Raw genomic sequence first — 27,861 nt, forward strand, 5'->3', positions numbered from 1 at the left:
GCCCGGGCGCGGGCGGCGGAGGCTCGGGCTGCACTCAGCCACGAACAAAAGGCTCCTGGAGCTGCCCGCCCCGAACGGGATTCGCGATACCATGTCTCGCTGCAGCCCCTGGGCACTAGTCTTCGCCCTGGGCAGTTTGAGCGCTGCACAGCCCCGAGACCGGCAGTAAGTACCGGGAGGAGCTCGGGGCAGCATCCCCGGGCAGGGCGGCGGGGCGAGAACCCCTCTGCGAAACCTTCTACTCGGGGGAAGCTGCATTAGCCTCTTAACAAAGCCCGCGGAGCCCGCCGGAGGGGTTGGAGGCTGCGGCAGCGGCACGTTTGTACTCGCCGGTGCAAAAGTGCACAGCGAAGGGAAAGGGAGGGAAAAAAAAAAAAAAAAAAGAAGGAGAAAGCTCCCTTGCAATACTTGCCTCCAGCTGCTCCGGCGAGCGGCTGCAAAGTTTTTATCTGCGAGCAATTATTTAAGGAATCCGGGGTGTTGCGCTGGGGGTGGTTGGAGGTAATGCTGGGGGCTCACGAGGAGCATGTGAAGATCCTGTGGGGGAAGATTAGCCGGGGAGAAACTGCGGGGAAGTTCTCTGGCTTTCAGCTCCTTCTGCGTGTTTAAGTTAATTTTGAACCTACAGCTAGTTCTAGTGTGTTTAGGTTAATTTTGATTAAGGTTTGGTTTGTTCTTTATCCCTAGCTTGTTGTAGCCCGTCAGCAAAGTGAATAGCTGCATTAACTGAGTGCCATGGAAAACTTATTTTCACTTGCTTACTAGAAAATATTTCGCATCCTGCCAAGTTTTGGTGTAACCTGGCAGAGGTGATAGTCAAATGTGCTTAAAGGATCTGTCCCGTCACTGTCAAGTTAACGCTTTGAGTGCAAAGTTAAATATTTAATATTCAAATGCCACTTATAAAGTGATTTAAATATTTGTGTCAAGGGACTGGTACTTCAGAAAGAGTTGCAGAGATTCAGAACAATACGAGTACATGTGCTTCACATATGGCACTGCAGAGCTGGGCTTATGTGACAGTTTAAATCCTATCATTTCATCCTGAATACAGCTGGTAGTCTTTCTTCCTCTGCAGCTAGATCAGCTATCTCTTTCTTACCAAGAATTTGCAGGCTCAGTAGTAACTTTTTATTGTTATTCATTACTGCTCTGATGAACTTTCAAACCTAGCAGCCAGAAGGTTTTGAATCTGCAAGTACCCCATGCAATTTAACTTGAATGCCACAGAGTTCTGAACTTCCTTTGGGGGTAATGGGATCTCCATGGCAATGAGGCCTGCTGAGAGAGAAACATGGGCTTGGAATTTGATAAAAGATGACTTGGAGGCTGTAAAACACCATCGTCCTCATCCCAAAGTGATAATTAATCATGAGCTAAAGCAACCTGGTTTGGGAGACTGTAGAAAGGCATGAGCTGAGAAACTGGGCTCTAAGAGGCATCTTAGGAATTGCCTCATATTAAAAAAAAATCCTTTTTGGTAGAAAAAAAAAACCAGAAAGGTGTGTCATGAAGAGAATATAAATGTGTTGCTTTCAGCCCAATCCATAGAAGAGCTCAGAGCCTGTAATGCTTTTAGTTGACAAGTTCCTGGCACAGTGCCATTCTTGGGGGAGTGGTGCAGATTCCATTCACAAATACTCAGGTTGCAGCATCTCTGGGAGGTCATCTGGGGTGGCTTTAAAACTCTGCATGTGCCTGCTAAAATAATACCTTTTTGCTGGTGTTTTTATACTTGCAGGTCATAACTGTTTAAATAAAAAAAGTGGGAATTTGAGCCTAATCTTGTAACTGCAGTTTCTGGGCTGCTTCTGTATAAACTGGAAGTTCAGGTGTGTTACATGTGTGTGAGTCTGACGTTTAGAAAGGGCCAAGTATCAGCTCTGAGAACTGTGAAAATGAAGCCATGAAAAATAATTGAGGCAAAAATGTTACAAGTATCTAAACTGTTTCAAAACAAAGCATTAGCTGCAGAACTCTATCAGAGTTTCAGGTACCTCCTTATTCCTTCATGAACTTTATGATTTTTTATGATTAGCTGGTTGTATGTTTAGTTTGTTACATATAATATATAATCAGCTCATTGTGTCTTTAGTTTGCTACAAATAAATCTATATTATATATATGGAATAAACATTGATATTGATCTCTTTTTATTTAAATCTTAAGGATTTATAAGCCATTTGTAAGCACTTAGGTTTGTTTCTGTGTGCGTTCTGTGTTCTTTTATTCATATTAGATACAGGCATAGACTGCTGGTGGTCACAAACGTGACCATACAGGAACAAATATGTCACAGAGTAGTTTGTTCTTTTCCTTTTGCTACACATAAAGTGGCTCACAAATGACGATAATGCTCTTATTGCTGAGTCTTGACTGATCACTTCTAATTTTGCTTCTCAGGGGTTATTTGATTGCAGCACCTTCTGTTTTCCGAGCTGGTGTGGAGGAAACCATAAGTGTGACCCTCTTCAACTCTGCCAAGGAGACAACAGTCCAGGTCCAGTTAGTGGTCAAAGGAGAAACTGTGTCACGAAGCCATGGAACAGTTCTGGGTAAGGTACTGTGATTCTGAACTTGAGAACTGGTTTGTAAGTTGAGGTGCTGTGGGAGCACAACAATATCTCTTAATTGCTTTGGTGATAATGGAACTGGAGGCAAACTAATATCTAATTAATTGGCTACTGCTACACCATCTCAGTTGATTGTGTCAATGTGTTTTTGATGTATGTGATAACAAACAGGTCAATAATTTTGGAACACCAAAGCATACACAGATGTTGATATTCAAAAGTTTTATAGTGAATATCTTTCCTTTTGAAGCCTGAATATTTGTCACTGGGGGGCTATATAAGGAATAAGATAAGTTTATTTTAAAGAAAAACATAAAATCTGCATCATTATCATCATCATTTTCTTTCCTTATTTAAAAATAAGTACTGGGAATACAGTCTCTCCATCTTCAGGATTGAGTGTGGCTGAGAGAAGTGGTAACATTTCTGCAGTTAGAGAAGTCATTAAAATCCAAGGCAGATAGCTCTATCCTGTGAATAAAGACAGAGTGTTTTGATTACATCAAACTTAATGCTGAGTGAATTTACACTGGTGAAAGTGGAGTCCAGTAGCACTGTTGTACCACTGCTAGGAGTGGTGTGAGCTGTGTTGTCAACAAGGCTCAGGCAATCAGGCTCTTTAACCATCATATATTTTAACCCTTCTGTGTGTTAAAATTGGGAGTTATATTTATAGCCATTTTCTTTCTTGGAACAGATTGTCTCTGGTTGTATCCTCCCCTTGTTGTCTTTGAAACTGACTGACAATTGCAAATTAATTCAAAGGGAGTGATGCTTATACATATGGACAGCATATGCTCAGGACAACTCTTAGGTATGCCCGTATCCAGCAATCAAAATAGATCCTATCAGTGTTTTGAGAACTATTCAAGTCCCAGAAGAGGCCATGTTGCTTTTAACAGCAAAATACTTCTGTAAGCACAGGTTGCTCTGTGGTGAAACCTCAGCCTTGATGGTGCTCTCCAACCATAGGGAACTTTGCAGTTTATCTTGGGCAAAAATTGTGAATAAATGTGGACCAAGTTTATTTTGGAGAACTCTGCTTGGTCCAATTTGCTCACCCTGCAGATTGTTTTACAGAGCAGGAAAATTATTTTAGGTGAAATCATAATGAGGGTGTGTCAGGGAGCAGCTCTATGGTATTTGCTAAACTGCAAATACCTAAAATGTTAGTGCCTTACCTTGAGAATAACTCTCTCTCTTGCTCTCTTATTTTAGATAAAGGAACAATTAAACTGAAGGTGAGTGTCAATTAAGATGATTTTGGTGAAAGCATGAGGGACTTCCCTTCAGCCACATCAGGCATTGCTCTCTGAGCAGCTGAGGCACAAATACATGTCACATTCTGGTGCACACACTGAGGAGGAAGGAACCTGCTCAAGAGGAAGAGTGGAGAGTGAAAAGAACAATGCTTGACCCATCACAGCTCACCTGTCAGGCCCTTAGACCACTAAAGAAAATTAGTGGCTCATGGCTCAACGTAAAGTTCTGTGTTGGGGTTATTTGATAAGAATGGCAGTACAGAATTCTGTGTAGGTTATGACTTCAAATGCAGGTAAAATTGAACTGGACTGAAGAACAAGCCTTTAAAAGGGCTCACTTTGGACTTGTCTTCTTTGGGATGTAAAGGGGACAGGTGGAACAAAATACTAAACTGTGACCCGCTTCTAGAATTGTATGATCAGGTTTTTTACTGTGTAATTTTTAATCTGCTGTCATTTTCAAAGTCTGAGGAACTGGTTGAAAATGTGCAAGCATGCAATTTTTGTCGGGGGGGGGGGACACGAGGGGGGGCTTTTTTTTATATTGGGGTTTTTTTCCTCTGTTGGTAGAGCTGTGTGTTCCGTAGCAGGAACACACCTTTTGTAGTGGAAGCTGCACATGCAGATCATAGATCAAATATCACTTTGCATGAGTGATAAAGGGCAGAAGAGAATTTCCTGCTATGTTTTTAGCATGACTTTGCCTCCTTTGAAGTTTATATGTTGTAGAAGGTCTAGTGTGTTCTTCATTTTCTCTTTATTACTAACACACTGTTACACTGAAACGCAGCAGGTGGCTGCTCTTGCTCATTTCAATGTCACTTATATTCCCAAAAGCTCAAAGGCTTTTTCTGTGTCTTCCTCACCTCCTGGTCTGTTTTGTAGGTGCCCTCAGGGCTTCGTGGACAAGCCCATTTGAAAGTCTGGGGCAACAGGCACCTGGCAGAGGAAGGGTACATCTTCCACAACTACACCACAGTCACTATTGACAGCAAAGGGTCCTCAGTGTTCATCCAGATTGACAAACCTGTCTATAAACCCAAGCAGAAAGGTAAATTTTGACAATTTGCAAGATCAGGGCTGCTTTCAAGCAAAGCTTTCTTCAAGGGTAGTTTCTAGGATGAGCTGTTCAGCTTCAGCTCTGATGACTAATAAATGTCTTCTTTTCCTTTTTTTAGTGTTAATAAACCTCTTTATGGTGACTTCTGACTTGAGACCGGTCAATGACAGGGTAAAGGAAACTTTTTTTCTTTCACAGTGTAAAATATGCTGGAATACTTGATAGCTTGGATTTTATTCTAATGTACATCTGTGCAGAAATATCATTGGCTTTTTTAACCTATTTAGTCTTATCTTGTGGTAGTTCAATGTATTTGCAATTTAGTTTTTTTTTACTTGGTCACATTCCTGTTGAAGGAGAATACAGGCTTCTGGAGTGCTGGAAAATAGGATGCAAATATGCCAGAGCAGATAAAGAATTTTTCAGACTTGCACCTTATTTAGGTAGTGCACAGATATGCAAAGTATTACTTTTCCACTTAGATGTGTGGATGAAATGTGTGTTTCTCAGACTACTCTTGGCAAAGAAGAGATGTTTAAACTCTATCACTTTGTGTATCACACCTTGCTTGTGCCAAGTCAGCTGTTTGTCACAAGAAGCAGAAAAGCAGCTTTGTTTCATAAAGTCTTTTGTTGGTTTTTTTTTTTTCTTTCAGATTGAAGCTTATGTGGTGGTGAGTATCTGTCTGCCCATCTCACATGTGTCCTGTACAGGCACCAGGTTGTCGTAGCCTGAAGAGGGTCTGCAGCTTTTCAAGTCCATTATGACCATTCCCAAACTATCCTATGCAATTATCTCTCTCCCTGTGTCTTTAACTGACAAGACTTTGTGTCTTGCTCTTTTGTTACCACCAACAAATATCCTGGTTTTCTACCTCAGTCTCAGAAATCCATTCCCATTTTTCAACCTGAGAGGAATTGACTATATTCACTGGGACTTGTAAGTGTAACAGTCCCACTCAATTTTCCCCTTCAGATCCACTCCTATCCTTCCTCTGGCTGGGCTGGTATAGCAGGGCCAATCTCATCTCTGCACCCAAACATTTTGATAGTGGACAATAGAAATCCATGGTGAGGAAAGGGCGCTCCTCTCTTCTTCCTTATGAGGTGAATGAGAGGTTCCTTCTGTGTCTAATCTTAGTTTTTTCTTTTTTTTTCCTCTTTTTTTTTAAACCGTGTGTTTAAACAGAAGAATCCACCTTCTTCTCTTGTTTGTGTTTAGCACAGATTTAATGCTGGCAAAACCAGTAGAATTAATTTCATCTGACTATGTCACCTAAAAATTGTCTTGCCTGTCATACCCTTTAGGAATAAAGTGTCACCAGAGGTCAGTTCATCCCATCTGAAAGAGGTGTCTTAAAACAGGTGGAAGATCTGCTGCTTGACAGCACTTGCTTGTGTGCATTGCTTACAATGGTCTTAAATAATTTTAGAAAGCAAATACCCCTGGTAAAGTATCTTCAGAACACATATATTAGTTACATTTGGACTGTTAGTGACGTGTGTATGTTAAAAAATTAAGTTCTTTGTTGCAAACTGAGTTCAATGCGTTAGTGATACTCATTTTCACTGTGATGTTTCTCATTCCTAAACCACGTGCAGGATCCTCGGGGGTCACGGATGATCGAGTGGAGCAATTTGAAGCCATTTTGTTGTGGTGAGTTTTTCAGATTCCTTTCCTCCTTGTATTGTTATTCACCTTTGCTTCTGCTTCCCCTGAGTTGTATTCAATAAGCCTTGGCAATGTCTGAACAGCACCACGGAGTTCATAGTCCGATTCCTTTTTTTCAGGTATTGTCAATATGACTTTTCCTCTGTCTGATCAGCCAGTGTTTGGGGAATGGCTCATCTTTGCTGAAATGCAGGGACACACGTACAACAAATCTTTTGAAGTTCAGAAATATGGTGAGTTGGCTGGAACCCAAGTGCATTTGGAAGAACAGAACACTATGAAATGTTTTCTCTTGAGGAAATACCTGAAATAATGCATTTAAAATGTCATGAGGAAAAATTCCTTCGAGCTGTGGCATGGGGACACTGGTAACTGGGTGTTTTGCTAAGATGGTCTTGGTTTGCTGCTGTTGTCGACTGATCCTCTGCTGGTTTACCCGCTCAGCCCCGATGGACCACAAGAAGGATCTGGTCAGAGCTGTGTGGGTTTTCTTTATAACCTGGGCAATGAGTTCTTCTTCAAAAGATTCTGCTGTATTTTTTCATTGTAGTATTACCAAAGTTTGAGCTGCTCATTGACCCCCCTCGCTACATTCGGGACCTCTCACTGTGTGAAAAAGGAATTGTCCATGCCAGGTAGGAACATATCCCAAATCAAGTTTCATTACTCTGGATTGTGGTACAGTCACTGGAGCTTGGATCCCATCTGCTGCTGAATTTTCAGGTTATTTCTTGTCATCCTTATCAGCTTTCTTGTGTAAGAGCCTTCCTAGAATGTTAAAAATAAGCTGGAAAACTGTCTGTGCTATTTTTTTCTGTTTTCTAGTTGTGCAGGTAACGTGTTATTGCCTTGATATAAGCAGGAAAAAAGAAACTATGTGGAAGTTATTAAATATCTTCTTTCTATTTCAGATACACATTTGGAAAACCAGTGACAGGGAAGTTAATTGTCAATATGACTATAAATGGTGTGGGGTACTACAGGCATGAAGTGGGGCGCCCTGTCCTCAAGACCACCCAGGTGAGGAAAACCACTGACTCACCTGTGATCTGTGTTCCTTAATCCCACAGCTCTGTTTTGTTACTGATGGGAGATCAGAAAATAAGGAATAAAATGGGATAATTAGGTCCAGCATAATAAAAAGTATTACTTGTTTTTGCATGGTCTGTTTATGATTTGGGGGGATGGGAATTTATTGGCATAGTATTAATCTGGTTTTAGAGCATATTGGGCTGAGGAGAACAAGAGACTGAGGGACTGTGACAGAGCTAGTCCAGACTAGGGAGAAGGAGGAAAATGAAACTTGCTTGCTTTCTTCCTTCCTTCATCCACTCCCCAATTAACTCTCTCCACTCCTAATCCTATAAAAATACTGCTGCGAACTCCTATCTAGTGCCTGTGATTTAGACTTGGTTTACAGACCCTCTCTGGATGTGAATGCAAACCTACATTTCTGTTCCCCAACACAATTTGTAGATTGATGGCTCTGCTGTTTTCGATGTGTGTGTCAAAGACATGATGCCAGCTGATGTCCCAGAGCATTTCCGAGGCACAGTCAACATCTGGGCCACACTGATTAGCTCTGATGGGAGCAAACAAGTCACATTTGATGACTCAACACCTGTCCAGAAACAGCTGATTGATATCAAGTACTCCAAGGACACTAGAAAACAGTTCAAACCTGGACTGCCTTACAAAGGGAAGGTAAGATTAAAATAGAGCCACCATGAGATTGTACTGACTTGATCTCAGGATGTCACACCATATTCTCTGGTGTGTTTTTCCCACCTGGAATTGCTGGTCATGTAAACCCTGTTGTTCTATAAATGTCACACTGTGTAGGTAGAAGTCACTTACCCTGATGGAAGTCCAGCTGACAGGGTCACCATCCGAATTAAAGCTGAGCTCACACCAAAGGACAACGTTTACACAAGTGAACTGGTATCAAGGAATGGCCTGGTGGAGTTTGAAATCCCCTCCATCCCCACAGCTGCCCAATATGTCTGGCTGGAGGTGGGTAAAAGATCTTTATAGGATTAGCGGGCTTTAATGTAACTAATCTTGTCAAACCTGCACTTTATAAAATCAGTGCTACAAACAGGAAATCGCTGCCTTTTTAGCTTCAGCTTCTGGATTTCAACATAGCAAACACTTGCTTTGTTTCTTGCTGCCAATAGAACTGATGTTGAGAACCACCATGAAAAGATGCTTCTCCAAATACAGCTTAACAAAGTAGTAAGGGTCTGATATTTGGGAAGTAATATTGCTGTTTAAAGATGACAAGAGATGAACAGCTGGAAAGCATAAAATGGGAGAAGGGGATACAACATAAAAGAGCACAAATCAGGATTTCTATGCATGATTTCTATGCATAACATTCAGATGTAACTTTTTTTTAAAAGACCAAAGTGACAGCAATTGATGGGAAACCCTCTGGGGACCAATATCTGCCCAACTACTTGTCCATCAGCAGCTGGTACTCACCCAGCAAGTGTCACATCCAGCTCCAGGCACCAGACAAACCTTTCCAGGTATGTTGGCGTCATATTCGATCATGGCAACAATTCTTGGCTAAAAGTTCTTAGTTCTAATTAAATATTTCTAGGTGTTTCTGGGATCCGGAACTGTTTTTGTTTCCACTCCAAAGGGAGGAAACTTCAAGGAGCTGCACTTCAACCACCAAAGAATTGTTCAATATGGGTCATACACAGTGCTAAGCAAAGCACCTTTAATGCTTTATGCAGCACCTCATTCTCCTTTGTGTTGTGGAGATCACTGGAATTCATGTTATTGGGGTGGCTTCATTACTAAAAATCAAAATTAAGGCTGTGTAGCCTCACTAGAACTTCCAGTGTAAATCTTAGCTGTATCTGTTTGTTCATAGTTCAGTAGCTGGAAGAATACAGTTACCTTGTCTTTTGTAGGTTTTGTAGGAGCCTCTTTAAAATTGTAATCCTGCCCTATAAAAGTTACAATTTCTCTCATAAAGGTCTGATTTAATCATGATTCCTGTTGCATATTGTTTTCTGAGAGTTGCTTAAGGTTTCTTCTTACCCAGGAAGGTGTTCTGAAGGTCTGCATATTGCTTTGTGGGGAAAAAAAGTGTGTTTTGGTACTACACACACTTAAATTTCTGTTATCTGTCGGGTTGGTTTCAGATTCTTTGTATCCAAATAAGAGCTTTTTTTTTTTATCGTTAAATTTCATGGAAGTTTAATGGCTAATTAATCTTTTACAAGTTTCCTGAGGTATGGAAAGGGGATTATACGCTGCTAATCTGAACACATTGTTCTTATTATAACCTGATTAGAACTAATTCTTCTGTGGGAAAGCTAGGAGTTGGATGACCAGCTGATGTGGGAACTGTTTCCCTGCATTGCCAGCTCTTACTGGGTGTTCCAATTAGCTACATTCATTTTTTAATGAATTGTTTCATCATTTGCACTGGGGAAATTCTTAATACTTCAAATATTTAATGTCACGAGGCACTTTTTGGACTTTGTGGCATTCTCACTATATTTAACCATTGTAGTCAAGTTCTGCCCTTTTGGTTTGTACCATGTGGACATTCTGGAAGGAGAACACTTGGTGCTGGAGAAGGCGAAGTTTTTCAAAAGATTTTTTTTTTTGGGATTTAACATCCAGCCTGAACAGTTTTAGTTGGGAATTGTTCTACTTTAAATGACAGGAGGGTCAGGAGTGGAAGCTTCTGCAGAAATCTTGCTGAACACCAATGCCAGCTGCTCCTCAGGTCCCTGAAGCAAGAAGTTTGTGTTCCTAGGAAAGGGGAATTATTACTGAGTCCTATTTGGGGGATTTTTTCTTCTGAGCATTCAGTACTTAGTGAGCCCCTCTGTATACAGGGCTTCAGTGCCCAGAGTGCTGCTCTGGAGTCTATTGCAAGCATCAGATGAGCTTACCCAGACAAAAAGAAGCTTTCTTCTCATTTATTTGTGTGTTTGACACCTCCCTGAGTGCCAGACTTACAAGTTATTATCAAGACTTGTGTAATTGGAAAGCATTTTCCCTCAGATCTATTCCCAGTAATTTCATGCCGCGTTGGTTACGTTTGAATTAGTATTTGCCACATGAATACAGTCCCCGTGTATAATCACAGTTAAACTGCTAAGACTATCAAACACACATCTCTTTCTACCCCCAACCTATCTATCTCTTTCTTTTTTTGGGGGGCTGGATTACTGAGGGGGTGTCTAAAATTGAACCAATTCTGACAGCTGCTCTGTGCCAAAAGGCTTAACTTCCAGAATTCCAGAGATTCCTTCATTGTTTCATTAATGCATACAACCCCCAGCTCATTCTCCCGTAGATTTGCAGGGAGTGGGGAGCTGAACACTGACCTCTTTTTATTGTGAGAAAAGCCCATGACAACAGTGCTAATGTAACACACTTTTCAATGCTTATGTTTGTTAGGAGACGGGGTCACACCTCCCGTGGCCTGAAACCCAAAGGGGCTTCTGTGCTTTATAAATCAAAAGTGTACATTGCAACAGACCAGATCTTTTGCTTTTCTGTCTCTGGGTGCAGGTAGGAGAGGAGGCTTGCATTGCAGTGAAGTCCACATGTCCCTGCAACTTCACTCTACATTATGAAGTGGCATCGCGAGGCAACATTGTCCTCTCGGGGCTCCAGCCCAGTAACGTCACCCAGCAGAGGAGCAAAAGAGCCACCTTCCCCTCTGAGAAGAACATTGGTATCACACATTTCCCAGGAACAGGTAGCTAGCAGCAGAAATGCAATCTCCCTCCTGTTTTCAGGGAAAAAAACACCTTTCCATAAACCTAAGTATCCACCTTTTTTGAATTGGATGCTCCTCAAAGAGTGTAGAATCATTTTGTGCAAAAAAAATAGTGATACGTAGAAAAAATTCTCTGAGGGATAACTCTTAAAGAGTTTTCTCTAGTCTTTCTGCAGTCTTTCTCTGTTAAGAAAATTGATCTTTGCTTGCCTTTGGCTCAGCAGAGTGTCAAGGAAGTGTGTGATGGGTCTGGGGCAGTTTGCTGAGCTGGTTGAACTTGATCTGAGAAGAGAACATTAGATGGACTGATAATGTGGATCAGCCTAAAGGAGAAGATCAAGCAGTCCACACAGGGAAGGAAAAATGAAGTGTGGACTCCTAGTTTGTCCAAGGAATAACAGAAAAATACAAATCTGGTGAACTTAGGGACCAGGGGGATAAAGAATGGTGGAATTGGGAGATGCATGTAACAGCTGCCAAAGAAAATGTCTATCCTGGTAACCTGTCTGCAGTAGCAACCAGTTTGGGAGTCAGGCAAAGAGTAAAACATGTACCCAACCCAGCTTCTGGAAATCAGAGGTTTGGGAATTTGTAATGACTTTTTGCACTGAAGATTTGTTCTGAGCTGTTGCATTTACAGGCTGCCTGAAGGCATTGTGGTTGCTCTGTCTTTGGAAGTGTTCCAGGGCAGGTTGGATGGGACTTTGGGCAACCTGATCCTATGAAAGATGTCCTTGTCCACAGAAGGGGACTGGAACTAGATGATCTCTAAAGGTTCCTTCTAACCCAAACCTTTGGGTGATTCTATTTAACTTCTGCAGTGATTATATGCTCTATAAACTGCATAATCTTTTTCAAATTCATTTATACCTTTTCTCTTAGCAGAGTTTTGCAGCAGTAGATACCTTTTTTTTGTTTTGTTTTTAGTGGCTTAATAATTTGACCGTGTATTTCCTTGATTTTTATGGCTGGAAAAACACTGAGTAGTCATTCCCTATCCACCTTCACCATGCTGCTCATTATGTTAAGGGTGCTAATTTCCCATCAGCTTTCACAAAGAATAGAAAAAGGGAAAAGACTGAATTAAAGAAAAACATGTGCAACAGGGAAGAATGCAAGCCTTGAGTGGAGAGTTCTGTGCCTCTCAGCAGCAGGATGGGGCAGGAAGAAGAGAGATTTTGATAAATAAGACTATATTTTTCACCATTTCTGTTCCAGCACCTACCAGCACACCTACAGCAGAGGTTGAGGTGTGTGTGACGTTCCTGAGATTCTCAGTCCTTCACTCCATGGCTCCCTTGGGCCGTCTTCTGGTGTACTATGTGAGGGAGAACGGGGAGGGGGTCACAGACAGCCTGCAGTTCACTGTGAATTCCTCCTTTGAGAACCAGGTAGGGGCTGTGGAGCCAGCGGGGAGGAAGGGATGGGGTTTCGTTCTTCCCTATAGTTTAACCTGCTGACATAACTGGGCTTAAATGTTCATTGCCAGGTTGCAGTGGTGCTCTCAGCAAATGAGACCAGACCTGGTGATGTCGTGAACATCAAGATCAGAGCTGCAAAATCGAGCTGTGTCTGCATTGCCACTGTGGATAAGAGTGTCTACCTGCTGAAGACAGGCTTTCAGCTGACAGCCAGTCAGGTATAAGGAGCTTAAGGCACTGATGTCTTTACCTCAGTGCTATGATCCACATCTACCTTGTGTATACCTTTGTACCCAAGGACAGCAGCCTCTGCCCTTTCCCTGCAGGTTTTTCAGGAGCTTGCAGAGTATGATGTATCTGATGCTTTTGGAGCTCCAAAGGAGGAAGGCCACTTCTGGTGGCCAGGCATGTCCTCACACAGACGCCGTAGATCTTCAGTCTTTCCCTGGCACTGGGACATCACCAAGGACGCTCGCTTCGCCTTTACAGTAGGAAGAATGAGCCTCCCTTCTCTATGGAGTTGTTTTGCTTTCATGTTTGCAGGATGATTTTTCAGCTCCATATTTTGCCCATACCAGAGCTATTTCTCTGAGAGGAGGCTGGAAAGTAATTTCTGAGAACAGAGTTCACTGTTCCAGCAAAAATGTTGGAGAGATGTTGTTTGATTTTGGCCAGTCTTGATGAGAGGGCCAGTTACGCTATTGGGGGAAGGAATTCATGCTGATGCTCTGGAGAATTAGAGGGACCAGAAGGTTCCTCCAGCTGTGGATGAGCTTGCAGGTCTCTTCCGCAGCTCCTCTGACAGGGAAGAAGGTGGAATGTGAGGCTTTCCTTGTAGTCTTTTCCCTTTTGGACTATCCTTTGGAAATCATTTACATTTCTTTCCTGCCCAAGCTCTACCAGCTTCTGTGGCCATCTGCATGAAAGATAAGGAATGTTTTCTTTGTATCCTCAATCAAGTTACTGCTTAAATGCCGTATATTTAAGTAGTTATGTTTGCTTGGTGTCTTTCTATAGTTAAACCTGGCCAGATTTTAAATATCTTATTTCTTTGATCTGTGCTGTGTATTTGCATTAACTTTCAAGTTGAGCATTTAAAACAAGTTCTTTTTCTTTTTTTTTTTTAATTTATTCATGCACTGATTCATTTGTTCGTTGCTTTGGATACTAACAGTGCAGTCCTTTAAGCTGAGAATAGTCACCTGTGGGTTTTAAGACATGCTACTATTTCCATTAGCTTCTTGCTTTCCTTTTGTTTAAAATGATGTTACTTCATCTATTTGAGAAGTTCTGCTTGTTTACCTCTTCCTTTCCTTCCTGGAGTTGCACAGTAGAGTCCATCCACCCTTTCAGACTCTGCTGACATCCCACTTTTCTGTCTTCCTCACCATGCAGGGTGTAACCTCTGTTCCCTGATTGCCTGAAATAAGAACATTCCACGTGAAAGGCTGTGCTGTGAATGTTTTATATTCTTTACACAGGCTTACTGCTGGCTGCTCTGAAAGACAGATTGACCTAGAGAACCAGTGTCACAGGTCTAATGTTTGATGTTCTTTCCGATTTTAATCCACGTAACTGCTAATAATTATGATCCTTGCTTCCTACAGCTCCTCTGTCTCCTCATTCTTTGTCCTTTCTGGGATTTTTAGCTAAATTGTTTTATTATGTTGCCTTAAACCCCAAAGGCTTTCATATATTCCCCCAATGCCTCAACCTCTTAAACTCTAAATCCTCGTTGCAACCCCCCATTTCAGGAGTCACTGCTGCTTCTCTCCTTGGGATCTGGTTTTGTTCTGATGCTGCTGTTTTTCTTCCTGAGAGGTAGAAATTCTTGGGAAAAGGTGCATATATTGGGAGCTGGTGTGACTGCAGGGCTGCATCTCTGGTGTGTGATAACTAGGTGTGGATGTGGAGAACAAAGCTCATTCTTTGGCGTCTGAGAGCTGCTGTCTCTTATGAATAAGTGCATTTAGGGGACAGAGCTGGCAGAGAGCTTTCTCAGGAGTTCTGTGCTTTCCCTGTGGAGCTGTGTGGACAGTTTTCATTTTGCTTGGCATCCCTGGCAGTACAGAATTGGTGATGTCTGATGTGAGAGCTGCCTGCTAAGTGCAGCAGAATACTCTGGAAACTTTTAGGAAAGGTAAAAAGCTGTAATGTTGCATTCTAGGGGAAAAATCTGTGTAATTATTTTTTTACCTCTAGCTGCCTGGCAGTCACATATACCCAGTAATGGTAGATAGTGATTTAAATGCCTTTTCCAAGCAGACAAGGGCTTTCTCATAAAACCTCTGGGGATGTATCTTCCTTTTTATATAAAATTTTAAAAAAAATCCTCAGGTTTCAATTGAGATTTACCCCATAAATGTTAGAACAGGATTGAGGAATTCTATTTTAAAAAGTTTTTCTTGGTACACATTTAATTCTCTTAGTTTATTTTTTTCCTTGCTGGTTTTTGTTTTGTGGTCTTCATTTACATGTTCTAGGAAACTGGTTTGGTGGTAATGACTGACATAGTCAGCTTGAACCACAGGCAGAATGGAGGAATGTACACAGATGAGGCTGTTCCAGCCTTCCAACCTCACACTGGGACCTTGGTGGCCACAATGCATTCTAAAATAACAGCAAGGTAACTTTTTTTTTTTTTTTGTAATATATATTGTCTATGTTACTCTGAGCTGTTTTTTCTTTTTTCTATATTATCAGCTGCTTTCCACCTCCATACCCCCAGGTTTAAAGGCAGTGGTGGAGAAACTCTTCTGATGTCTTGATAGACTTAGCAAAACTTACAGCTGACATTACTTTGTTAAATTTAGTTTAATTCTGGAAAAATGTAGAGAAATATTCTTCAAAATGAAGATATGAATATGATATGATTTGATAAGATATGATATGAATCATTTGACACTCTTTCATATGTCAGTTTTCTGGGAATTAGTTGCTGCTTTCTCAATATTTTCAAGCTAGAGCTGGTTTCACAGAGTTAATTCTTTGTTATTTTGGCCATTCAGTTGGTGGTCAAAATGAGGGTCTGCAGGAAGAATAAATCCTGAAGTGCAGTGGGTAATTCTGAGCCTTCCATTTGCATCCTGAACATCCTGGGAGCTTCTCTTAGCAGAGCCAGGGGGTTAATTAACAAAAAGATAATGAAGCATCATAGGTGTAGAAAAACTGACTAAATTATTAAAATATTAGAGGTCAAGACAACTCCAAGAGAAGAAGTGGAGAGGAATATAAAGTAGTGATTGTAGTAACTACTGTTAGTTAGGCCACATCATATCCTGGGAAATCACATGCTCAGTGTGCTCCTTTTGACTTCCTTTGGTGAAAGAATTTGGATCATAAAATCAGATAATCTTTAAAACTAGCAGAAATAATATAATCTTATTCGTACTGGGTTTTTTTTACATTCTTATTTATGTCTGCAGAGTGTGTGTGTGCGCAATGGGATTGTTTGGGAGGACCATGTAATTTGTGTTATGGGTGATCGCCTACTCACTGAATGAGTCTGTAGCGAGCCAGAATGTTGGTGATGTGAGCTGCAGTCAGGTGATAACTCTGATTTATCAGTTAAAACTGTCTTAATGAAAGAGTTAATTCACAAGGACTTCTTTCTTGTTCTAGCAGAGCAGAGAAGAGAAAAAGAACCTTCTTTCCCGAAACATGGATTTGGCATTGCCTCAATGTCAGGTATTGACAGGGAATTTCTTAATTATATCCAGAGGGTTGTATCTGTTCAACTAAAAAAAACAAAGCTCTGTAAAACCTATTGGAGTTACATTGGCATTTTCTGATATTTTTTTCATTGTTTTTCTTCATTACCACCTTAATCAATACTCTTTGCAACATTTCACCCGGTCTTGAAGTGTATTCACCTGCTTCAAGTGTCAGTTGTAACCACATTGATTCTCTATTGAGTGCTTTTCAAGTTCCTTCTTTCTCTGTCATCTGTTGCAAAAGCATCTCCCCCAAACCTTAATTTACTGCCTCACAAACAGTGGTTTCCTCTGGGTACAGTTGGAACTGAGAAAATTAATAAATAGATAACTAATCTCTCCCACAACAGCACGCCTAGGATAATTTGAAGCAATTATTAAAAGACTTCTCCATGTTTGCAAGTAAACTTCCTTCTCAATAAATGATTGTAAATTAAATTTGACAGGAACTTGGAGCAAGTGTATTCAAATCTGTTCAATTGAGCATGAAATATGCTTTGTAGAAATACACAGAGAATTCCAGAAGTGCCTGTTTGGGCCTCAGCAAGCTGGGGCAGTTAATTATAAGTGGGAGAGTGTGGAATAAAAAGTTGCAGATTGCATTTTCTCCACTTCATTTCATTAGAAACAACCGAGTTGACCATTTCTTCACTTCCACTCTCTTGAACAGGAAGAATTTATTTTTTTCTTCTACCATTTATAATTACAAAATACAATCCTCAAAAAAAAAAAAAAGGAACAAAAGCCTAATGTCAACTTCCCAAACCAATTCTAAAAATTCCTAGAGCCTGGCTGGAGGGTCTAATGGCTGGAAATGAGTGTGTACTTTGGCCTCCTGCCCAGAAGAGTAAGTGCCCTCATGTGTGAAAATAATGTTAATACTGGTTATGGGCTGAAATCCCAGTGGAAAGAACATCAGCTGCAACAAATTGTCCGGTTAAACAAACTGGAATCTTGCCAGTCCTAGAGCCAGGACACCCTTCTACTTATTCTTCAGGGCTGGGGATTATTGCAGGTACCAGCTGCATAACTCCAGTTAGTATGAGGACCTAAATGTTTAGGAATTAGTCTGCTTAAAAAAAGTTAAAATAGCTTTAATTTTTAAGTAGGTTTGGGTTAGATAACAGGAAGAAATTCTTTACTATAAGGGTGATATTGGCACAGGTTGCCCAGAGAAGCTGTGGCTGCCCCATCCCTGGAAGTGTCCAAGGCTGGTTTGGACAGGGCTTGGAGCAACCTGGGATGGTGGAAGGTGTCCCTGCCCTGGAATGAGGTGAGCTTTAATGTCTCAACCCAACCATTCCATGATTCTGTAATAACTTGGTGTTGCCAAGCCAAGTGCGTTTCCCAGGCTCTCCACTGTGAACTTTGAGCTGGGGAACCACATTCATTGGCCAGTGCTTGGAGCCTGACTGAGCTTAGCATGTCTATTAAAAGGCACAGTGATCTCTAGTTTTCATCAAACCATTTGTTTTAATTCTTTCCCCACTGTACTATAAATACACAGATCAGTCCATGACCTCCTGCCTGGCTCCTGACAGTTCCTGCAGCTTCAGGCTCAAGGAGAATTGCAAACAGTTGATGTAGAGGAGCAAAGTGAAAGTGCTTCATTTATGCCAGAAGTGAATCACTTTCATGTGAAGAGCAGTGGAAGTGCAGTTCTTGGGGGTGGTCTGGATGTGGATCAGGCAGCTTTGCAGGTGACAATGTTTCATGGAATGTTCTGGGTTGGGAGGGACCCACAAGGATCATGTCATGCTATAGGCTCTCCAAGTTTGTTCTGAAGATCTTCCTTTCTCCTTTTCAATGCTCTCAAAAGCTCACAGAGCTGACAGCATGTGTATCAAGCTCTGGGGAATAAATAAGAACTTGAGAACAAAAAACCTTGGGGTGTACTCATAATTGCACCAATCATGCTGTCAGTTGAACCATGAAATAGCTTTTGTTCTTGTGTTGGAGGAAATGTTTTCTGTTCCAGGCAAGGCCAAAGATGCTTTGCAGGAGGGAAATTTTCTTCAGAAGAAAATTGAATTTCTGTTATTACAAAGCATAGAAGAGGATACCAGGTTCATGATATCCTGTCGGGGTATGCACAGGAAAGCTAAATACTCAGAGACTTGATTTTTAATAATTAGTTTCAATACCCATTGGAAGAAAATGATGGATTTGGAAGTTTTCTAAGTGAGGCATTCCAAACCCCAACAAACCAAAATGTTTCTGAATCAAAGCAAACAGTTGCTGAACTTGGTGTCCAGAAAATTTCTCATTTGACCTTATATTCAAGCAGAGTCTGCAGTGTAGAAATGGACACAGGGACAACAAAAAATACTTTTATTTCACTAGCCGATATTGATGCTGAGATAATTAAATAAATTATTGTTGAACTGTTTTTATCCAGGACCTCATTCTGCGATTCTTTCTTTTTTTGTTGTTGTTTTTGGGTTTTGGTAGTTTTTTAGTTTTGTTTGTGGGGGATTTTTTTTTACTTGATGCAGACATTTGCCTCTAAGAAAAGTCACTTTATAATGAGGCTGCAAATAAAGTTTTTGAACCTGTACAAATTTGTATGTTAGATTGTTTCACAGAACTAACTACTTGCTGTTCTCCTTATAAATGTTTATAGGTCTCAACTGATAAAAAACATTGAGCCTTTTATAAGCTGCTGCTCAAAGCAGACACTGATGTTATCGTATAAATTTGGATGTGGAGGGAACTCCCCAAAATGTGTACTTAAATTAAATGCTTTGGAATGAAGCTAATCTGCTGAACCCAAATTATTTCATGTTCCTTTTGACAGTAACACATCAGGGGAAGCCCAGCTGCATGTGGACGTGCCTGACTCCATCACCACCTGGATCACGGAGGCTGTGGGTCTGTCTGAAGAGAAGGGTTTGGGCATTGCCAGACAGACAGAGCTAAAGACATTCAAGCCTTTCTTCATTGATTTCACCCTGCCCTACCACGTCATCCGGGGGGAACAGACCAAAATCCCACTGACTGTCTACAACTACCTGGCTGTGTGTGTAGAGGTAACAACCCTCTCCTTTTGCTGAACAACTCAATTCTGGTTTATCATCAGAACCTCATAGTGATCCACAAGTTACATTAGATAAGGTACCAGCCTATGTAGAGGTAAGCTCAGCAGAGGGGCCTTGAAAAGATAAATATTGCTTTTCAATACAAATAAAAGTAATTGTTTTATTTACTTTCAGCTTGAAACACATGTAGTGGTCTGGAGTATCTTGCAGCACTTCAGAAGTACAAATATTGAAAAGTGTAGGGCAAAAATATAGAGAAGACAATTAGGAAGCTCATTGTGAATCACAGAAGAAATTCCTTCATGATTGGAAAGCTGCCAGAAGTAGTTGTTTTGTTTTTGGTTTTGTTTTTTTTTCCCAAGTAATCCTGTCTCCCAAGATGTTTTCTTTTCAAACTCATTGTGTCCCTACCCTCAGTAGTATCTCTCAGAAATACTTGTAGAATTGCTGAGCTGAAAGTACTGCTCTCAGTCAAGTACATGACTAGAAAGCTTGAAGAACAAATAAATCTGTATGCTGTGATTTTTGTGGAGCATTTTGTGGCTTTCAGAATTTTTACAAGTGACTTTGCAGCTGAAATTTGTAATGAATTCCAAAATTTTCACAGGTCCACGTGAAGATTTCTGTCCCAAAAGGCATAAAGTTTGTTGGACATCCTGGGAAGCACCATCTGACAAGAAAGAAGTGCGTTGCCCCTGGGGAAGCCAAACCCACCTCTGTTGTTCTCTCCTTCAATGAACTGGGACTGAGCAACATCACTGGTAGTATAGAACTAAAAACAGCTTGTTGCTTGAAAGAGTTTTACAAGTGTTTCTTTTTATTTCTCTTTCGGCAGAAAATTCTTGTTTCTCCACTACCCCAAAGGGGAATTTTTTATTCCACTTGCTGCCAGCTTGGCTTTTCAACTTCATTTATTGTAGAAACACATTCTATACCTATAATGCACAAACCTCAGGAGATTCCCTGGTTATCAGTTTTCCTGTTATGACATTTGCTCATGTGAGGTTGGACCTGATAGATTTCCCTGAAGAGAATTTTTAAATTTCCTTGGGAATTTTTAAATAAGAGAATAACAACTGATTTTGTGCATCTTTCAACAAATAATCCCAGTACAAATTGGCCAACACTGAAAATTAGAGAAGAGTTTCTCTGTTGCCCCATGACTGGCCAAATATTGCCTGGTTTTAGATGTGATCATTCAAATATGGCATAAGGGTAATAGGAGAGAGCTGTATTTCCAAAACACTTGATGTACTGGTAATTAGCTGTATCTAATTCATTCAGATCTTCTCTTAAGCTCGTGGAGATCTTCCTGTCTCAAAATACCTCCTGCTTTTCCCTTCTATTTCTTAGCAAAAGCTTTTGCTTATGGTGGGACTAATTGCTGTCAGGATGGCATGCAGAGCTTAAAGAATGACAAACACTCAGAGGACACTTTCCTGGACAAAAGAACCCCAATGGGAGTGGATTATGTTCGTAGCAGTGTGATTATTGAGGTAAGAAAATAGGAATTTGCAATAATTCAGATAAAAATGGGCAAATTGTGACAGTTTTTAGGTAACCAAACATGGATAGGTTTATCAGAATCCTCAAATTGGTTTGTGGTTTGTTTCCATGATTGGAAATAATGTAGTGATACTTGTACAGAAAGAGCCCATGTGGTTCTGAGTTTACCTGGTGAATCTTCAGTATTGTTCAGGAGAAAAAGGAATGGAAACTTTATTGGATAAACTTACCCTGTTAATCTAGAATGTGCTGTGCTGTGAGGTTCTCTGCTGGTGGTTGGCACATGGTGTCATCTCTTTCCTATAAAGGACATAAACAACTGTACAGCAGCAGAATATAATTTCTGTGTTTTCTAAGTAAAACTGAGATCTGTTCCTGCTCATCCAAGCCCTGTGGGTTTATGTGTGGATTTCTGTCTTTCTATAGCCAGAGGGACTGTCCAGAGAATACACCTACAGTGTGTTCTTCTGCCCAAATGGTAAGTTCATGATTTGAATGAGAGATTCAGTTTGTTTGGTTCAGTTTTAAATAGAAACATTTGGCTTCATCTCCTTTAAAAAAAAAAAAATTAAAATTTTTGAGTCCGTTTCTCCGTGATTGATGAGTTATGGTGTGTAGGAAGAATTTTTGAATAAAGTCTTTCTAACCGGGCTGGCTAATTATGAATTTGCTTCAACTGCCCAAATGATTTCTGGAAATAGCCATTAAATTCCTTTACTTTATGAAACAGTTTGAGTATTCAGCACTGTGGACAGTAACTGAGACTGTACTATATTTTCAGTTGGTCTTTTAAAATTCAGTTCTGGAATCAGTATGTCCTTTCTGCCAGAGATTTGGGTAGCTCAGAGTTGACTCCAGTAGCTAAACAGAGCTGCTTTTGACTACTAGATTTGAACTGAAAAATCACTTGCAGACTTCATGAGAAATTCAGCTGAGCAGTTTGAAGTATCTTCTATATTGGAAGGATGTAAAAATAAAAGATGAGAAGAAACATCCATGTTTACTTTCATAGTTTGTTTTAAGAGAAGCTGGAAAAAAACATTACTTAGGAAAGGTGTGTTTGTTTAAATTTAGTAATCACCAGTGGGTTATTTTTGAAGTCTGTAAGCTCAGCTCTAATTCTTACAACATTCCATTATTTTTCTGGCTAGAGAAAATCCACATATCTACACCTAACAAATATGAGTACCAGTACATGCAGAAACCTGCCCAGATGACCCACTTTGATATTGCTGTGAAAGCCCACAATGATGCTCACCTGGCCTTGTCCTCTGGTCCCCGCGACATGGCAGAGATGACAGAGATTGTTATTGGTGGACATCAAAACAGCAAAACATGGATTTCCGTAAGCAAAATGGGTGAGCCCGTGGCCAGCAGGGACACACCTGGGATCCTCTCCTGGGATGAATTCCGCAGCTTCTGGATCAGCTGGAAAAATGGAATTATCCAGGTACTGAATTCTTGTAAGGGTCTCAAAGTCTCTTTTTAAACAGAGTCTGAGCACACAAATGGCAGGTTTTCCTTAGGTTGGTGTAAAAGGTAAAAGATTCTCTCCTGTTGTCTTTTCTGTTTTAATTCTTTAATCAGAGCAAATCTGCTCAGAACAAATCAGTTTGGTATGTCCTCAGGACTTCAGTCTTCAACATTTTTAGTCCTTGAAGATCAAGCCTGTGGAATTCTCGTTAAACTTCCTTGGATTGTTTTGTGGGTGGGAAAGAGAAAGGTATTGATCCATGTACAATGTTCTCTGATGCACATATGAGTTAGGGGGTCCAAGGACACCTGGCAGAGTGACTCCAAATGTATGGGCTCTTGGAACTGCCTGGTTTTCTGTCCCTTTCAGGTTGGCCACGGTACTCGGATGCTAAATGAGTCTATTATTGTGGAGTGGACAGTCCCCAAACAGCTTGAGGTGAAGTACGTTGGCTTTTCCACAGGCTGGGGGTCAATGGGAGAGTTTAAAATTTGGAGAAAAGAAGAGACTGATGAAAATCACAATGAAGCATTTACTCTTGGAGTTCCCCACAACATAATTCCAGGATCAGAAAGAGCTACGGCTTCAATCATAGGTATCAATTCTGAGGAGGTATCACTGGGTATCAAATGTGAAGAGATACTCCAGCTGTTACTTGCTTCTGACCAGTATTTGAGTAATGCACACCTGATAAGATAGTCATAGGCATTTACACAGGTTTTATGCTGCTTAATTCTAGGACAAATGATTTTTTGGGGGGCTTTTTGTCACTTTTTTGAAACCTGTTTGAGTTGACAGTGATTTAAAGTTGATACTGAGAGCTTTGCAGAGGCACTGTCTGTTAGAGTTCACAGTATTTATTTCATAATCATCATAATCACAAATCGTGCTGTGTTCTAAACTCACCTTAAATTGGGAAGTCATGGACAATCCAACTCTGAAATGTGGAATTTCTTTAATCCAACAAAAGATTGAAGGGCTTAGATTTAACATATGAAGGACTTCCCACTTATGATACAGTTTATTTAACCAGTGATATTGGTATAGTCAGGCGGGGTTTAATTGTAAGGCACCAAAAGTCAAGTCGAACTGCCTAATACTGAACATATCACCTCTTTCTCAAACAGGAGATGTGATGGGTCCTACTTTGAACAACTTGGACAACCTTCTGCGATTACCCTTTGGCTGTGGGGAGCAGAACATGATCCATTTTGCTCCCAATGTTTTTGTCCTGAAATATCTGCAGAAAACCAAACAACTCAGTCATGAGGTGGAGATTGAAGCTACTGATTACCTTGTTCAAGGTAACTCATTACATTCACAATTTATAAATGGAGAAAAGTTAGAAGACAGTTTTACTTGTATCCCGTCATGCTTTCTAATCAAGAGTAGCCCAAATGATGAGGATTCATCATTTCTTGTAGGATAATCTCACAGATTAACAGATTTTGATGGCAAGACATTTTCCCTTGATACATAACCTGTGTTTCCCTTCAATAACTCTTAGTTTGGATGTTTATTGATTTATCTTTTTTATTTTTTTTCTTAGATAGCTGATTTCTATGTTTAAACATCTTAGAAAACCAAGGAAAACTAATTTTCGTAAAAATCCATACATTTTTTTGCCTTATTCATGAATTGTCTTTCCATCACTTTAGTCAGGACATGACTCTCCCCTGGACTTTCTTTTTTTAACACTATTTTCTTAGTAACACTGTACCCAAAATCAAAAGTTAGTATGCAAAATAGTTATCCTAGAGGCATATAATGAGGGATTTTATCTGTCCTTTCAGTGTCCTGTCCTACCTCACTAAGCAGCTCAAAGCAATCTATCTTTTTGTTTGCGCTGTTTTTCTCAGCATTTGTTTAAGAAGAGCCACATGCAAAATAGTTTTATAACGAAGTGCAATTTTCAGTAAGAATTCAGAGATCATTAAAAACAAGGATGACCCAAAGGGACAAAGCTCTCTTGTGTATGAGTCAGACAATAGTCATGTGATGAAATCAGAGGTGACAGGATTAGGTGGTTCTCCTCTGAAAATATAAATATAAAATGGAATATGCCAGATATTTCTTGTATTCAGCAGCTAAAACCCAGTGCTGCTTCCTTTGCCTGGCTCCACTCATTCTGTTTGTAATGTTTTGTGCTTGCTGAGAGCAATGAGGCAAAGGGAATTTGTTAATAGTCCAAGTCAGTGTTTCCTTTGCAACATCTTTTGCTTTTGTTTCCTTTTAAGAATCTGCAAACCTTCCAAGTTTTTGGCTCTAAGCTCTGCTTGCTAATTAACCCTGACAGAAGAAATTCCCAAGAGTTTTAAACTCTTCTGTGTTTATTGGAGCCCTGCCAAGTGCAAGGTTTAGATGGAGAAAGTCTGTTTGCTCACTCCAGAAGGCTTTTGTGACTTACCAAGCCAGAAAACTTCTTCGCTTAGTCATCCATGGTGGAAAGTGCTGATACCCAACAATTCCTGTGTGTTTCCTAAACTTTAGAAGTGGCCTGAGCTAAACCAGTCAGCATTTTTTTCTACTTCCCCACAACACAGTTCTACAAAAGCAGATGAACAGGGGAAAACTGGGTAGGTGAACCTCTCCAGTGAGTCCCAACATCCACAGAGTGTTTGAAAGGGAAGATTTCAGAAGAGCTAGCAAGACATCAAGTCTGCCACTCCCTACCTTGGAAGCAAAGAAGAATAAGTGTAAGAGTAATGAAGCACAACTGAATTAAAAATGAACATTCCAAGAAACAATGATAAGAGAGGTATGAAGACTCAATGTGTCCATTTACACACTGGAAAGGGACACTTAGGAATATTTAAGCAGGAAGGGCTCAGTAGTAAATTGAACCTGCAGAGGCCTGCAGAGAAGAAAAGGAATCTAATTTAATGTCACACCTATTGTTTGGAGGAAGAAAAAAAATAATACAATTATTTAGGCTTTCTGCCATGTGTTTGTAGCTGTGCCGCAATCCTCAGGCAAAGATGTGGTTAATACAAGAGCATTAATAATCTCTAGGGCTTTGTTCCTCCCATTCAAACCATTCCACCTGCTTTCCCTGTGAGCACTGGAAGCCTATAGAGCAACTGGAAAGTACAGGAGTCATGGGCAGTCCTTCAGGGATTGAGGAGCTGCCTGTATCTGGAGAGATCAACAAGGAAGCTTCACCTCTGGAAATGAAAAATAGCCCATTCTCATGAAAATGTCATGTGGTGTGGAATAAAACATCTACTGATGTGTTGGAGAAATTAGCAAGCAGTAAATGTCTTTTGACACCATCTTCTTGCAGGTTTGACACATTTCCTTATCAGAAATACCCACTCTAAGGGGTTTGATTCCAATGGGTGTTTAAGAGTTTTCTCCAAGTGTGTGTTCTGTGTTCCTCAACTTATATATTCCTGTATTCCTAGAGTGCTTTATTAGGAAGAGCAGTTCATGGTTATAGACACACAGATTTGAGAAGCAAAATGATTTTCCTGGTAGGAAGAGCACTTTGACTATCTTTCTTAATTTTCTGTCTCAGAAGACATTTCAGGAGAGAGCTCTTATCTTCAACTTGTTAATAATGTTGCCTAAAACAAGCGTTAAGACAGTCCTGGTAGCTTGGAAATCTTCAAGGGCATCAAGATCACAGCTGTTATTGTTGTGCTACAGTTACCTTAAGTTGTCCCAAGCAACAGCTTTGGAAAAAAGTCTGAATCCAGCTGTGCTGTTGAAAGAAAACCATTTTCATCTGTATTGTGCATTCAGTAGAGCAGAAGGAGAGTGGCTGTGGACTTAAGGAAAAAATCTTTCTTTTGATACTGCATTTTTTTTCAGAGGAGTATCACATTTCTAACATTTCAAGTGTCCAAAAGGCAGGAGCTGCAGTGTCCCAGATGTTAATCCTGACCGGATTTCTGGATAAGCTGTACGGACACAGAGCTGGCTCTCACTCACAGCAGAACAAGAGGCTGCCTGGGGCAGCAGAATCCCTTACATGAGTGCCAGATGCTCTGAGTCTTCATTCACTTGAAATTCTTGTTTTTCTCTATGTGAGGATTTTGGACTCCCCCAATTCTTTTGTGACTTCCAGGCTACCAGCGCCAGCTGACCTACAAGAGACAAGATGGCTCATACAGTGCTTTTGGGGAGAGAGATTCATCAGGGAGTATGTGGTGAGTTGCTATTTAAAACAGAGTTAGAAAAGTGTCAAGTGTTTGTTAAATGGGAAAAATACACAGTTGGCTGGGAAAGAAGAGGAATTTTCCAGCTTCTATCGTGGTATTGCACACAGTGGAGAATAGAAATAAAACAGGAAAATAGAAATAAATACTCAGTGAGTATAGAATTACTGCTTCAGTGCTGCTGAATGTTCTTACTACTCTAAGAGGTGTGTTATAGTTATTTCAGGACTCAGGAGCAGATAAGATAGTCAGATCTACTGATACGCTGTCTTGGTTTAAGCCCAGCTGGAAATTAAGCACCACAGAGCCGCTCGTTCAAACCCTTCTCTTTCCCCCCAACCTGGTGGAACGGGAAGGAGAATCAAAGTAAAACTTGTAGGTTGAGATAAGAACAAATTAGTAATCAGAAATAAGGTAAAAATACAGTAATAATGGTAAATTATAATAATATTGACAGTAATAAGGCAAAACACCAAGTGGTGCACAATACAATTGCTCACCACTCACTGATCGATGCCAGACCCTCCCTCCCGAACCCAGATGGGCCCCTCTTTCAGGTAATTCCCCCCAGTTTATACACTGGACATAAAGTTCAGGCACAGAAGCCCTATTTAAGGTTCCTATTAGGAAGTGGAGTAGCAATTATGGAGTATTTAAGCACCAAATTCCATCAGGGAATGGAGCTTCACCATTCACCATGTACAGAGAAATGGGCTGTCTCTAGAAGTGGCTGAGGCTTCTACCAGGGTAGGGAAAAAACATCCCACCAAAACCAACTCAAAACCCCCAAAGAATTCTTATCCCGTGTGCTTTATATCCCCTCATGGATGAAATGGGGTGGATTTATGCTCTGAAAATAAGAGCGGGACCTTCAGAGTCAAACAACAGGAGAGCCAGAAATTAAGAAACTAAGGAATCAGCTCATCTCATGATGTGTTCCTGGGGACACCATGGCCTGGGAGGTTTCTGTTACATCACCTCAGTGTTGCTGACTCTGGCTCAGCTGTAGTGGATCCTTGTCTTCATTCATTTGCCTGTGCTGTCATCTGGCTTCTCCGTCTGCTTCGTATTTTGGTTTTAACTGATTTACTTCACAAACTAGTTGGAGGGGAACCACCACTGCTGCTGCCTCACTGTTTCTGAGATAGTGAACTTTTATCTCAGCTTCGGCATCTCCCAGTCCCTCAATGTCCAATATGGTGACATGGAATTACTTAACACTTGAAA

The 27,861-nt window shown here is 40.6% G+C and overlaps 1 protein-coding gene across 2 annotated transcripts in view; it reads left to right on the top strand.

Moving 5' to 3' along the window:
• Nucleotides 1–44: 44 nt before the first annotated feature.
• CPAMD8 (C3 and PZP like alpha-2-macroglobulin domain containing 8) overlaps nucleotides 45–27,861 on the top strand; it is a 50,485-nt gene continuing 22,668 nt past the window's right edge. The window contains exons 1-27 of one of the 2 annotated variants that reach the window (XM_032712052.1): nucleotides 45–165; nucleotides 2,404–2,555; nucleotides 3,792–3,814; nucleotides 4,721–4,886; nucleotides 5,014–5,066; nucleotides 5,551–5,568; nucleotides 6,497–6,551; nucleotides 6,686–6,799; nucleotides 7,117–7,201; nucleotides 7,478–7,586; nucleotides 8,043–8,270; nucleotides 8,409–8,579; nucleotides 8,969–9,097; nucleotides 11,112–11,301; nucleotides 12,541–12,713; nucleotides 12,812–12,961; nucleotides 13,070–13,231; nucleotides 15,227–15,369; nucleotides 16,365–16,430; nucleotides 19,254–19,485; nucleotides 20,102–20,255; nucleotides 20,848–20,990; nucleotides 21,427–21,478; nucleotides 22,152–22,450; nucleotides 22,844–23,069; nucleotides 23,602–23,778; nucleotides 26,544–26,625. In XM_032712052.1, coding sequence (XP_032567943.1) covers nucleotides 92–165; nucleotides 2,404–2,555; nucleotides 3,792–3,814; nucleotides 4,721–4,886; nucleotides 5,014–5,066; nucleotides 5,551–5,568; nucleotides 6,497–6,551; nucleotides 6,686–6,799; nucleotides 7,117–7,201; nucleotides 7,478–7,586; nucleotides 8,043–8,270; nucleotides 8,409–8,579; nucleotides 8,969–9,097; nucleotides 11,112–11,301; nucleotides 12,541–12,713; nucleotides 12,812–12,961; nucleotides 13,070–13,231; nucleotides 15,227–15,369; nucleotides 16,365–16,430; nucleotides 19,254–19,485; nucleotides 20,102–20,255; nucleotides 20,848–20,990; nucleotides 21,427–21,478; nucleotides 22,152–22,450; nucleotides 22,844–23,069; nucleotides 23,602–23,778; nucleotides 26,544–26,625 — 3,626 coding nt within the window. In that variant the 5' untranslated portion in view covers nucleotides 45–91. The remainder of the gene's footprint in view (nucleotides 166–2,403; nucleotides 2,556–3,791; nucleotides 3,815–4,720; nucleotides 4,887–5,013; nucleotides 5,067–5,550; nucleotides 5,569–6,496; nucleotides 6,552–6,685; nucleotides 6,800–7,116; nucleotides 7,202–7,477; nucleotides 7,587–8,042; nucleotides 8,271–8,408; nucleotides 8,580–8,968; nucleotides 9,098–11,111; nucleotides 11,302–12,540; nucleotides 12,714–12,811; nucleotides 12,962–13,069; nucleotides 13,232–15,226; nucleotides 15,370–16,364; nucleotides 16,431–19,253; nucleotides 19,486–20,101; nucleotides 20,256–20,847; nucleotides 20,991–21,426; nucleotides 21,479–22,151; nucleotides 22,451–22,843; nucleotides 23,070–23,601; nucleotides 23,779–26,543; nucleotides 26,626–27,861) is intronic. The other variant, XM_032712053.1, reaches the window with a different exon arrangement.

The sequence above is a fragment of the Chiroxiphia lanceolata genome, chromosome 27, assembly GCF_009829145.1.
Source record: "Chiroxiphia lanceolata isolate bChiLan1 chromosome 27, bChiLan1.pri, whole genome shotgun sequence".
Classification (NCBI taxonomy): Eukaryota; Metazoa; Chordata; class Aves; order Passeriformes; family Pipridae; genus Chiroxiphia; species Chiroxiphia lanceolata.